The sequence below is a fragment of the Patagioenas fasciata genome, chromosome 1 (assembly GCF_037038585.1).
Source record: "Patagioenas fasciata isolate bPatFas1 chromosome 1, bPatFas1.hap1, whole genome shotgun sequence".
Taxonomy (NCBI): domain Eukaryota; kingdom Metazoa; phylum Chordata; class Aves; order Columbiformes; family Columbidae; genus Patagioenas; species Patagioenas fasciata.
The window spans coordinates 12,620,764-12,631,823 of NC_092520.1; the positions used below are offsets into that span (position 1 = coordinate 12,620,764).

The following is an 11,060-nucleotide window of genomic DNA, read 5'->3' on the forward strand; positions in this document are numbered from 1 at the left end:
TTGTGGCAGATTTTTCACTGTGCCCTTCATCCAAACATTACATGGAATGGACTTCAAAATAGGGGGGATAAAAAAAGAAAAATGTGTTCTCTTGTGTCCAAAGAGCAAAGTGTATTTATTTAAAGAAAGGCATGAAAGAAAGGAGAAAACTCTGCCTTAAAAAAACATTTTCGATGATTTAGAAAACCGGAAAATTCGGTGAATATTCTCAGAGAGTTTTATGTTAGAATGTATAATAATAGCAATAATAATATTATACTATCATGCTTATAATTTGCTTTTCTGTAGCATTCAGAGTGTCTCAATCACTACTTCTTTTACAACCAGAGAAAAATATGTTCTTCATTAGTTCTCTGAGTTGTTCTGCACAGTCCATTCATGGAGTGCTCAGTTTCATGTTTCAGGGCTTATGCACAAGCAGGGTCCATTAAGACTGCACAGCCACTATCTCCCAACACCAAATGTCTAAATTAAGATGAGAAAACGATGGTGTGATCTCCCTGCAGAAAACACTGTCCTTACCATGTGCTTGGCAAATTCTTTTTTTATTTGGGGGGAAAAGAAAAGCCTTTTCCTTGGATCTGAGCAGCCCTGGATACTCTTTAATATTTATAATAATGACATTTTATTAGGTGAAAACTCAATTTTTAAAAGCTTTTATAGCTGCATTTCAAATTAGTAAAGTGTTTTAGGATATTTGCAATGAGAGGATCTTCTTGAACAGCTGTCATGTTTAAGTATATAGCAGGTACCTCCAAAGACTAACCTTTTGATTTTATCATAAGCACAGACCTCAGTACAGTGACATTTTTTTCCTCAGTCAGCAACATTTTAACAGTGATGTAATAAAGTCTGATTTTTTTTTTTTGCATGTTTTGGTATATAATACAAGTAAAGATACCATTGAAAATTAGTCTAATTCAGTAGACAAGCTACTCTTAAAATTCTCTGCTCTTATCAATGTGGCTTCAGAATTGTTCAGTTAACTGTCAGGAAAATAAGATGCTTTGAATGGAAGAAAATAGCTTTCTTTTTGTTTAAGGTGCTATTAACTGTAATAGTTTTGGCTTCACAGAGCTACAAATGAGTACAAATATATGCTTTCACATCCATTCTGATCACTCTAAGTGGGATACAAAAGTTATGGAACACCATAATAAAATACTTAAAAATTCTTTTGTGAGCATGAAGGTTTCACTTATTGTTACAAAAGCATGTTCTTGTACATTTTTTAAAAAAGTATATTTAAAAAATTTCTCTATTTCTCCTGTTAATCTCCAATGTATTATCATTAAATCAATGGAGAAATTAGTTGTACAGTAAAAATGCAGGATCAAAGATTCCTGTACTATTTTTTTATTTAACTTAGTTAAGCATTTATTCTAAATTCTAGGTATTTGAACACAGTTGTTTAAGGTGATATTAGATCAAAATTGGCTAATTATCCAACCACTAATAAAAGGGTTTTTTTCCCATCTCACTTAGAATTTCATATTTCATTCTCTCTATTTCTGTGGCTAAATTCACTCTCGTTCCCCTCATACTGAAAGCCAAGTTACACGACTGGAGAGTGCTCACATCACTGCTTCCCCCAGAAAGCTAAATGGGTGGTAACCTTTGGAAATGGGTGGGTAACAAACACATAAGGACTATTGCTATCTTCAATACCTGGAGCAAGTTTCTGTTTTATTTCTTGTCCTGCTACAGTTATAAGGCAAAGTTACTCAAGCTCCAGCAGAAGGGTTTAAATTAGTGTGATTTAAGTCACAGCTGAAGCAGACAGCAAATGCACACTCAGGCATTGACAGTAACTTAGGTAAAAGGCTGGTAAATTGCTGCAACTTGGTAATGCTTAATCTTACGCCTGACTTGATGTACAAACAAATAAAAGAAATAAAAAATAAATCTTAAAAAAACACAAACCAAGCAAACAAACAAAAAAAGGAAAAAAAAAACAAACCAAAACAAAACAAACAAAAAAACACCAATACCAAAACAACAACGTTGGCTTTGCTGTGATAGCTTGATTTTGACTAGCTTTCATACTTTCTTTTTTTTTTCTCTTTTAGAACTTTCCAAAAGGAAGATGAATGGGAAATGGAACGCCAAGAGACTGCTATGTTCAGACCCAGTGGTTACCACAGAAACTGTAGTCCTGCTTTATATGGCCAACACAGTATCACTGGTTCAAAAAGTGATAGCACTTTATCTCCTTATGCACTTGACAGAGGTCATGAACAGAAAACAGATGATAAATCTCCATCACCACCAACGGGGTATCCTTTGGGCTTTGGTGGGCTGTTTCCTGAAAAGGACAGAACAGGCAGCTTACTGAGCCCTGCTTACAATGCAGAAGAAAACAAATTATCCGTAAGTAACTGTTTTCCTGAAACACATATATTCTCAAAGATCCATCTGTGGACCAAATGCAGCCTTGGAGAAGCCAAAAATTAGATCACACCTTTTATCTTTATTATTTATATAGTGCCAGCCCAGCAAAAATAGAAATACCTCATCATAACATAAATGCAGTTTTTCTGGAGATTAAACTCCCCTACTGGGCCATACCTCTGTACTAATAACAATGGTGATAATTACTTGCTATTATGTGACTGCGAGAGAGATTTCTACATTTTAGCTTGTTGCCTTCTATATTGGGGTACTCTGCTTCACACTGCCTTCTGCAAGGGCACTCTGCTTTAAGCGTATTTCCATAATTCTTCAAACTTACTGCCTTAAGTGCTGTTATACAAATCAAGTTTCTACAGCATTCGATTGATGGATGAAAATAGAGGAACTGCAGCAACTATTTTCTACGTTAGCTATTGTATTTGAAAAGGAAAAGAAATGAAAAACACTGCAATCCTTATTTTTTTGAAATGAAAGAGTAATAGTGCAGCATTCTTTCAGTCTTCATAGGCTGGAGATTACCAACCTCCATGACAAGTGGGATAAATCCCATTTTGCTTAGGGCAACTTCTTGGGAAAAACTCTTCATATAATTCTTTGACGTTAGACCTCTCTTTAAATTTGAGCTTTATCTTCTTTCATAGTATCTTCTATTCTTCCTTAGGCCACCACTACAGGCCACTATTTTTACCATTTGAAAAGTTAGTGCTCATTTTCCAAACCCCAGACTGTGAAGCCACAACATCAGTAAATAACAGAACTGAGAGATTAGTGAGGGTTGGAGCGTGGCCATCTTGTCCAGCTGTGACACGAGCATCTTTGTACTCAGGAGATCATGAACTGCAGGTGTGTGGCTCAGCCTGCAGAAAGAGCAGAGAGAAGACTTCAGCATTTACCAGAAGGAAACAATGGGCAATTTTTTGCCGCTCGCCACCATAAGTAGGAGAGAAGAGGCATCATGACACCAACAATCATCTTCAAACAGGTTGTGGTTGTCATGCTCCAGTTCTGCTCTCCACTTCAGAAATGGTCACACATCCTTTCCTGTTGGAAACGTGGCTGCTGCAAGACTTGTCTTCCCAGCCCAGAATGTTCCCGCAGATGGACAGCACCATAGTGGTGACTCGCGTGGGACACAGGGACTGCAGTGCAGCCCTTCACTGACCGTGGGCCTGGAAGCTGTGTCCCAAGAACAGAAAGAGAAGCACGTAGTCCTGGGTGTTGGACCGCAGTTCCATTTTTCTATTCTTGTGCTTCACAGGAATTTTAAGTAAATAGCTGTTGGTTTCTCATGGTTTGGGAGTCTTCCTCTTGAAACTGCTAATTGTGAAAAGAGTTGTCTGGACGTTTTCAGGAGATTCTGATAAATACCAGTTCTCCTCTCTTCTGTCAGAAGTGTCAGACAGAAACACCAAACCACAAAGCTTGTTTCCAGCCAGCCCAGGGAAAATGTCCATTCTGAGACACTCCTGCAAGCTGCAGGGAAACTATTTCCCAGCTGGCACTTAGGACAGGGTCAATGCCAAGACAGTTGATGAGATTATAAGGAAAACACTTTCCAGTGGTGTGTGGGCAAAGTACATAATGAAACTATTAAGCAAGAGATAGTTCTCATACAGTGTTTAAGTCCAAATCAGTAGCATTGAAGCAGGTACAGGTTCAGAATTTCTCCAAAATTAAATCAGCACTCAGACTGCCATTGGATGCCACGGCTTTAGTGCTGAGATGATTCAACAGCCTGTTGCTCTAGAGCTCTGTGTTCAAATGGAAAGCCATTGCATTGGAAAGAAAGAGGAAAGAAATGTACAATATGTTGTAAACAGAGTTCTTTCAGGACTGATGTTTCACCTAAGTGAAATCTCCAGTACGTTCAAAACTTTTGAAGATGTTATAAAGGACCATTTTTCTGAAGAATATTTGTAGCACCAATTGAAAACATCGGAATTGCGGGTGATGTCCTGATACCTACCAGAATTATTCTGTTGGTATTTAGGGAAGAGAAAAAATAGTCTCTAAGGTTTTAGACGAAGATTTCTATCTGTCCTCCCAGTAAAGAGTCTTCAGACAACTTTAGTAAATGTTCCACTGCAACTCCTGTCCTGTCATGTTCCTACTTAGAGGTTACATGTGTAGAAAAAGGAACTCTTGCCTTACAGTAAACTAGAAAGCTTAGTTGAGATTCACTGGAAATTCCCATAACCCCAAAAATTCTTGTTTCAAGGCTTTTCAAGTCTATGGAGATACTCATTCTCTGAACAGCACTTCTCTTTCTGAAATAAACAAGTTCAGAAAACTGGTGCCTGTTCCTTTCCCAGACTCTGGAAAGGCTATTCCATAGAATAGTCTCAATGTCCAGCTTCAACTTTAATCCTTCCCACAGAAAACAAATAGACAGATAGGTAGGTAGAATAAGCAATAAGATTATTTGCCCCTTCAGAATAGTCCATTTCTACACAATTTCTTTATTTCAGCTGGAGTAAGCAGTTATGTACATTGTGCTTCCCAGTGTGGATCTTTAACTTGTAGCCACAAATACCTTCTCATGTTTCTCTTCAGATGATGGACAGTGTCTGCTCTTGCTTTCAAGACTTGGATAGACAAGAAAGACTTAGGCTGTAGCAAGGAAAATTTAAATTTAGTTAAATTAGTTCTGCTTAAGGAGAAGACATATTTAGCACGTATTTCATATGTGCAAATGTGCACCTCCATGAGGTACACTTCTCCATTTCCAGCAAATGATGAGACAAAAAAGATTCTCCTTACTGGTCTACACCAAAGAAATTTGGGATCAACTGATACTGTAGAAATGAAAAACTAGAGTCCTTGTTGCCTAACTACTTAAACAAGTTAGATTGAAAACTTACCAATGAACCCATTTCTATCCAGCTCCAGTTAGCAAACCGAAAGATAAAGAAGTGTTATCTGAGGAAAAGAAATTCAGAACTGGGGACCATGAATCTCATCTGAGACGTGGATTAAAACAGTTTCTTTATGGTTTTTCTTCCTCAGGCACTGAAAGTAAAGACAATAAAGAACATAGTGAAAGAACAGACCAGAGGCTAGGAAAGCAAAGCTCAGTTTGCTGACAAGAAATGTTGCCTTTTAGACCTGTTTAGATACAACGTTCTCTCTAAGTGCATAAAACAGTGCATTAGGGACCTATCTAAAATGATAGTGATGTCTGACCCTCCGGTAAGGAGCTGTAGGGAACCATGATCTGCTTATTCTAAGTGATAAACATTCTTCTCTCAACTCTGAGGAAATTCAGAAATGTCTCATCTGGAGTTTACAGTGTATTTAAAGAAAAAAACACGTCAAAGTAAGTACTGGTTGAAGCAAAGGACACTAGCATTTTCGGATGATAGCTTGATCATGAGGCCAGTATGTTTCTAATGACAAGTCAGCAATTGTAGACATTGTTATAATGAATCTCTGAGAATCTCTCATAACTTGATATAACATTTCTGAAGGCTAGCACTCGTGTAAATCTGCTCTCCATATGGAAAAGTCCAACATGAGGTTTTTTTCTCTGCGTGATGACACCTATTAAACTCCCATTTCAGATTCGCATTTCCCCAGTTTCTTATGTTTCTTACTGGAATTACTTTATTTGCTCAGTATTGAATCAGTGATTTCACAGCTGGTATTCAATAACCAAAGCACATGCTGATTCTTTACGTAAAGCCTCCAAATCCAGTGTCTTCTTCATAATATAAAAGCCTTCCTCAAATACTTCAAAATACTACTGCCAGTTCTATCACTGAATCCAAATGTCACCAGGAGATTAATTTGTGACCTAGCCCATGAAGGAATCAAGGTGCATGTAGCCATGGCATTCAAAATCTCAGGAGCAACTCTTCATATGTAAACAATGATGATTTGTGAATGGGAAATCATGTTGTGTTCATGAGGAAAAGTAGAAGGCAGGTGATCTTCCTCCAGAGTTTCTCAGACCTTGGAAAATTAACATTCTTTCTTATCCCTGCTAGTGCAAGGATTGACAGAAGAGTATGCTGGCACAAGGTGATCCAACACCTTTGGGTTCCTTATTCCTACATGGCAAATGAAGTCACTTTTTCTTCCCTCCTGCGTTAAAACACTAACTTGGAGGGACTAAGAAAAGGAAGATTCTGCTTTATCTGTGAATTTCATTTTAGGAGCCCTATATATCAGAAAGCCTGCCTCACTCTAGAAGGATGGTATTACATTCAGAATTTATTTCCAGCTATTGCTTACTTGCTGTACTTTGAAAAGAAAAGGAGTTTCCTATAGGAAATCTCTCAATTTCATCTCAAGGTCTGCTGCAAAGAGTTTGAATAGGATAGTGCTATAAAGCATTTCTCTAGCTAGAATCTTTTGGCTGCTAAAGGGCAGTTTTAAACCAGGCTGAAAGCAAAGACCAAATCTGCCTCTAGTTGCTGTGGGAATAGGGAACACCCCATTCTGATACGATAGAATAAAAATTTACAGGTGTAATAGTATTGACCTTTTCCACAAAACATCTGAATATTTAAATCATTTGAAGGCATTCCTATTCGATGTGCTGAGAGATGAACTCTCCTTTTTACATTCTAGGAAAAACAAACCCAGAGATTCTGGACTAAAACCGCAATCAGTTATTAAAACTATTGAACATGGTTTAATTGAGATAATAAATGTCAATCATCTTTCTCCATATATGATCATCATATAAAATGGAAAATTACCTTTCTCTTACTCAGTGTTACAGGTCCTATACTAATTTTTTTTGTCAGTTGACTTAAAAATTCACGTCATAAAATCATATTTATCTCTACAAATAAACATTGAATTCATTTAAATAAGCATAATATCTTTAGGCAAAGAAAAATTGATTCATATTTCCTTTGATAAAGACATTCCAATGAATGCATCTTAAGTATTAGCAAAAAGAATTAACAAAAATTGCTGCTTAAAAATTTAGAGCTTTTTCCAGCAAAGAATTATTCCTGTCCTTCCCTTTATACAACTCGGCATCGCATGACAGCCATTTGAAGACCAATTATGATTTGGTTTATCTCTCAGTCTACTCAGTTCATGAAATGGAAAGGAGATTTTTCAGTGAACTACTTGCAGCAAATAAAATTCAGTACATTCCCCAGAATATCAGGGCTCGAAGTTGATAGCACTGAAATGAGCTTAGGTTGGTTTTCTTCCTTTCCTCAGAAAGCATCTCATCACAGAAGCAGAGATCTAAAATTACACAGGCAATGAGCAGCACCCAACGCCGCTTATATTCTGTAATTCCAAAAAACCAGATTATCATCCTCTGTCCTGGTCTAAACTATACAAGTGATGAACATAACCTTTAGTTGATCCAAAGATTTTGGAGGTTGTGAAGCAGCTAAATTCTGTCTAATGGGACATTTACATTTTAAATGGCAAATCTCCATCCTAATGCTGTGAATATCGCAGGTATTCAAACATCATGTTTACATTATGCTATTTAGGCACCTGAATGCCTTCAAAATGTATGCCCAAATTCATGTTTTCTTAGAGAAATATGAAGTGCTATAGCATTATTAACTCCTATAAGTTGTTTTTCAAGTCTAAAATTTGATAATGCAAACATGTTGTAGTACTTGCTGGTTTTTACTAATCATGGGTTTCTCTTCATTGCTCAGTCTCCCTCCGAGATGTCCTTCCTTGCAACAACAGAAAAGTTCCTTCAAGAGGAAGAGAAGCACACAAGAGAGTTTGAAGAACTTTTAAATTCGCACCTTGAGGAACTCCAAAGACATTCTGAAAATACTCTAAAAAAATATGCCAGGATACAGCAAAACAGGCATAATTAAGCCAGCCACGCAATTAAGAAAATAAAACCAAGTAATCACCCATGAGTTTCGTAGAACTAAGATCAGTTAGCTGCTTAATGTATTGAGGCACATCAGCAAGAGGATGTATTTTTAACACCAAGGTTTCAATAAGATAATCATTATCATACGGATTTAGGTGTATTGTAACTTGACTATATTAGAAAACATCTTACCCTAAACATATTCTAAAATATGCAGTTTGGTTTTGCATGGTTAAATTATGTGCAGCAGAGACCCTGTTGCAGCACTGTAAATTAAGAAAAATACTTTCAATTTTGTGATGTACAGAGGGCTAATAAGTGGAATTATTCCCTTGAAAATATAATCAGCCAAGAGTAATTCTCCAGATTGAACAGAACAAGAATAATAGGGGCCTTCAGCCATGTCGTAGCTCCTTGCATGAAGAGCTTATCTATGCTCTGCTTATTCTTGGCTACAGAAATAGCGCTTGGGACTCTTGAAATAAGGAGTTTGAGCTCTTTCTTTCTGATACCCTAAGCCACTCAGGTCTGTGGGGGAAACATGAAGAGGCAAAGCACACAGGACCAATGCATTAGGAAAAGTGTGACCAGCAGGTCGAGGGAGGTTCTCCTGCCTCTCTACTCTGCCCTGGTGAGGCTGCATCTGGAGCGCTGCGTCCAGTTCTGGGCTCCCCAGTTTAAGGACAGGAAATTACTGGAGGAAGTCCAGCAGTGGGCTGTGAAGATTATTAGGATCTGCAGCACCTTTCTGATGAGAAGAGACTGAGAGGGCTGGGTCTGTTCAGCCTGGAGAAGAGAAGCTGAGAGGGATCTCATCAATGTTTATAAATATCTCAAGGGTGGATGTCAAGAGGATGGGACCAGACTCCTTTCAGTGGTGCCCAATGATAGGATGATGGGCAATGGGTACAGACTGAAGCACAGGAGGTTCCATCTAAACATGAGAATAAACTTCTTTACTTGGAGGGTTCCAGAGCCCTGGAACAGGCTGCCCAGAGAGGCTGTGGAGTCTCCTTCTCTGGAGACATTCAAACCCACCTGGACACATTCCTGTGTGATCTGCTCTGGTGAACCTGCTTTAGCAGGTGGGTTGGACTGGATGATCTCCAGAGGTCCCTTCCAACCCCAACCATGCTGTGATTCTGTGGTTTTGTAGCCGCCTGTATTGCCCCTTTCATGAGATCTATAGACTTCACCCAGGGCCAAGCCTGAGCTCAGATGCTTTACATGCTTTACATTAATACTTCACAATTTTAAAATCCTTTCTTCAGAAGCACCTGTTTTGATACTGATGTTTCAATACTATGTTGGCTCATTATTTGGCTACACTGGAATAGGGAAAAAAACCTTCAACTTCAGACAGCTTGCTTTAGGTAAGGGCCTAAATGGTTTGTATTTTTCTAGAACGCACAAAACCATTCTAAAACTGAACAGAGTTAATTCAACTCCGTGTGCTGAAAAACTGCATAATGTTGAGATTCTTTTTATTTGCAATTCATACTGAATTCTATTGCTGTGCAAGCGAAATAGAAATTACAGACAGTGTTGATGAACCACCAATTTCAGTGAAAGAGATACTGAAGAAGTGCTTTCCAGCATATACTGTTGCCAGCTTCCTGGAAAAATCTGGATAAAAATAATACCAGGCTGTCAAACAGCTCCAGTTTGTGAGTGAAAGAAGTCTCATTAATATTCAAGACCACAGCAAAAATGTAAATTGTTTTTGGAAGCTGTGTTTCCATTAAGAGAAAATACACTACATCACACTTGCACAAAATACCAAGATTTTAAATACCAGTTTGGCTCGGTTTGCAATAAAATGAGTAATGAAAATGAGGCCATCAAAGAACCTTTTACAGGAAAATTCAGGAAAATCGCTAGACTCAGCTGAATAAAAAGATGACGGAAGGACATCTGAACAAACTAAATATATATGCATCCTCAAGGGGAGTTTTAAAGGAGCTCATGGAGAAATTTAGGATCTTCTGGAAATGAAGCTAGATTTTAAGCTGGGAAGTATCTGTAGAAGCAGAAAGACAACAAAATGTTGTTTTACAGAAGGGCAAGAGAAAAAAAACCTGGGATATTAGCCAGTTAGCCAGATTCTTTTGCCACTGCAAGGTTTAAACATCCAAGACAGTATCCAGATCTTCAGAGAAATGTCTGAATCCAGTCCTGAGGATCCCTCTCATGATGCAGGTCTGTGTGATGATACAGAACGAATGAATGCTACTAAGATTTTTTTTCTCTAAAGCTTTTTAAGATCTGGCCAACGTAGTAACTTTGGCTAATGAAACCAGAGAGTTAGATTCAGCCTGGCTTTTGTGTAACGCCATAAAATAAACTCCCCATGAAAAGCACTGAAAATTGCAAAGTGCCTGGATCTGAGCAGCTGCTTGTTTACTGTTCCCTGCTCAGAGCATCTTATGCCATAAATGTCCTGAGACGTGGATCAAAGTGCCATTTTTTAGCACATACTTATCGGAAATGTCACCTTTCCCCAGCCAAAATCCACAGAAGTTCCTCATCTGACAATCCCCAATTTAAACAAGAGCCCATTACTGCTAGGTACACTCAGAGCCTGGTTCTGAATATTTAACTGTATTAAAAGGTAGAAACTTGATTGAACTGGTGAGAGGCTTCCCAAGAAAAATACTTATTGCTGTTGTTATCATGCCAAAAATAGTGTACACAACATGTACCACATTTGAAGTTACTTGGAAAACTTTTTAAAGAATGATGGACAGCAGAAGTAATAAAATCTGAGAAATTATATATACCTTATGAACAAGGATTGGAGATGTATGTATATTGCCAGAAAAAAGGAATAATCAGA

General features: G+C 37.9%; 1 protein-coding gene across 2 annotated transcripts in view; it reads left to right on the top strand.

The window, feature by feature from the left end:
* DEUP1 (deuterosome assembly protein 1) overlaps positions 1–11,060 on the top strand; it is a 48,446-nt gene extending 37,386 nt beyond the window's left edge. For both annotated transcript variants that reach the window (XM_065850878.2, XM_071803371.1), the window contains 2 exons: positions 2,070–2,370; positions 8,052–11,060. In XM_065850878.2, coding sequence (XP_065706950.2) covers positions 2,070–2,370; positions 8,052–8,222 — 472 coding nt within the window. In that variant the 3' untranslated portion in view covers positions 8,223–11,060. The remainder of the gene's footprint in view (positions 1–2,069; positions 2,371–8,051) is intronic.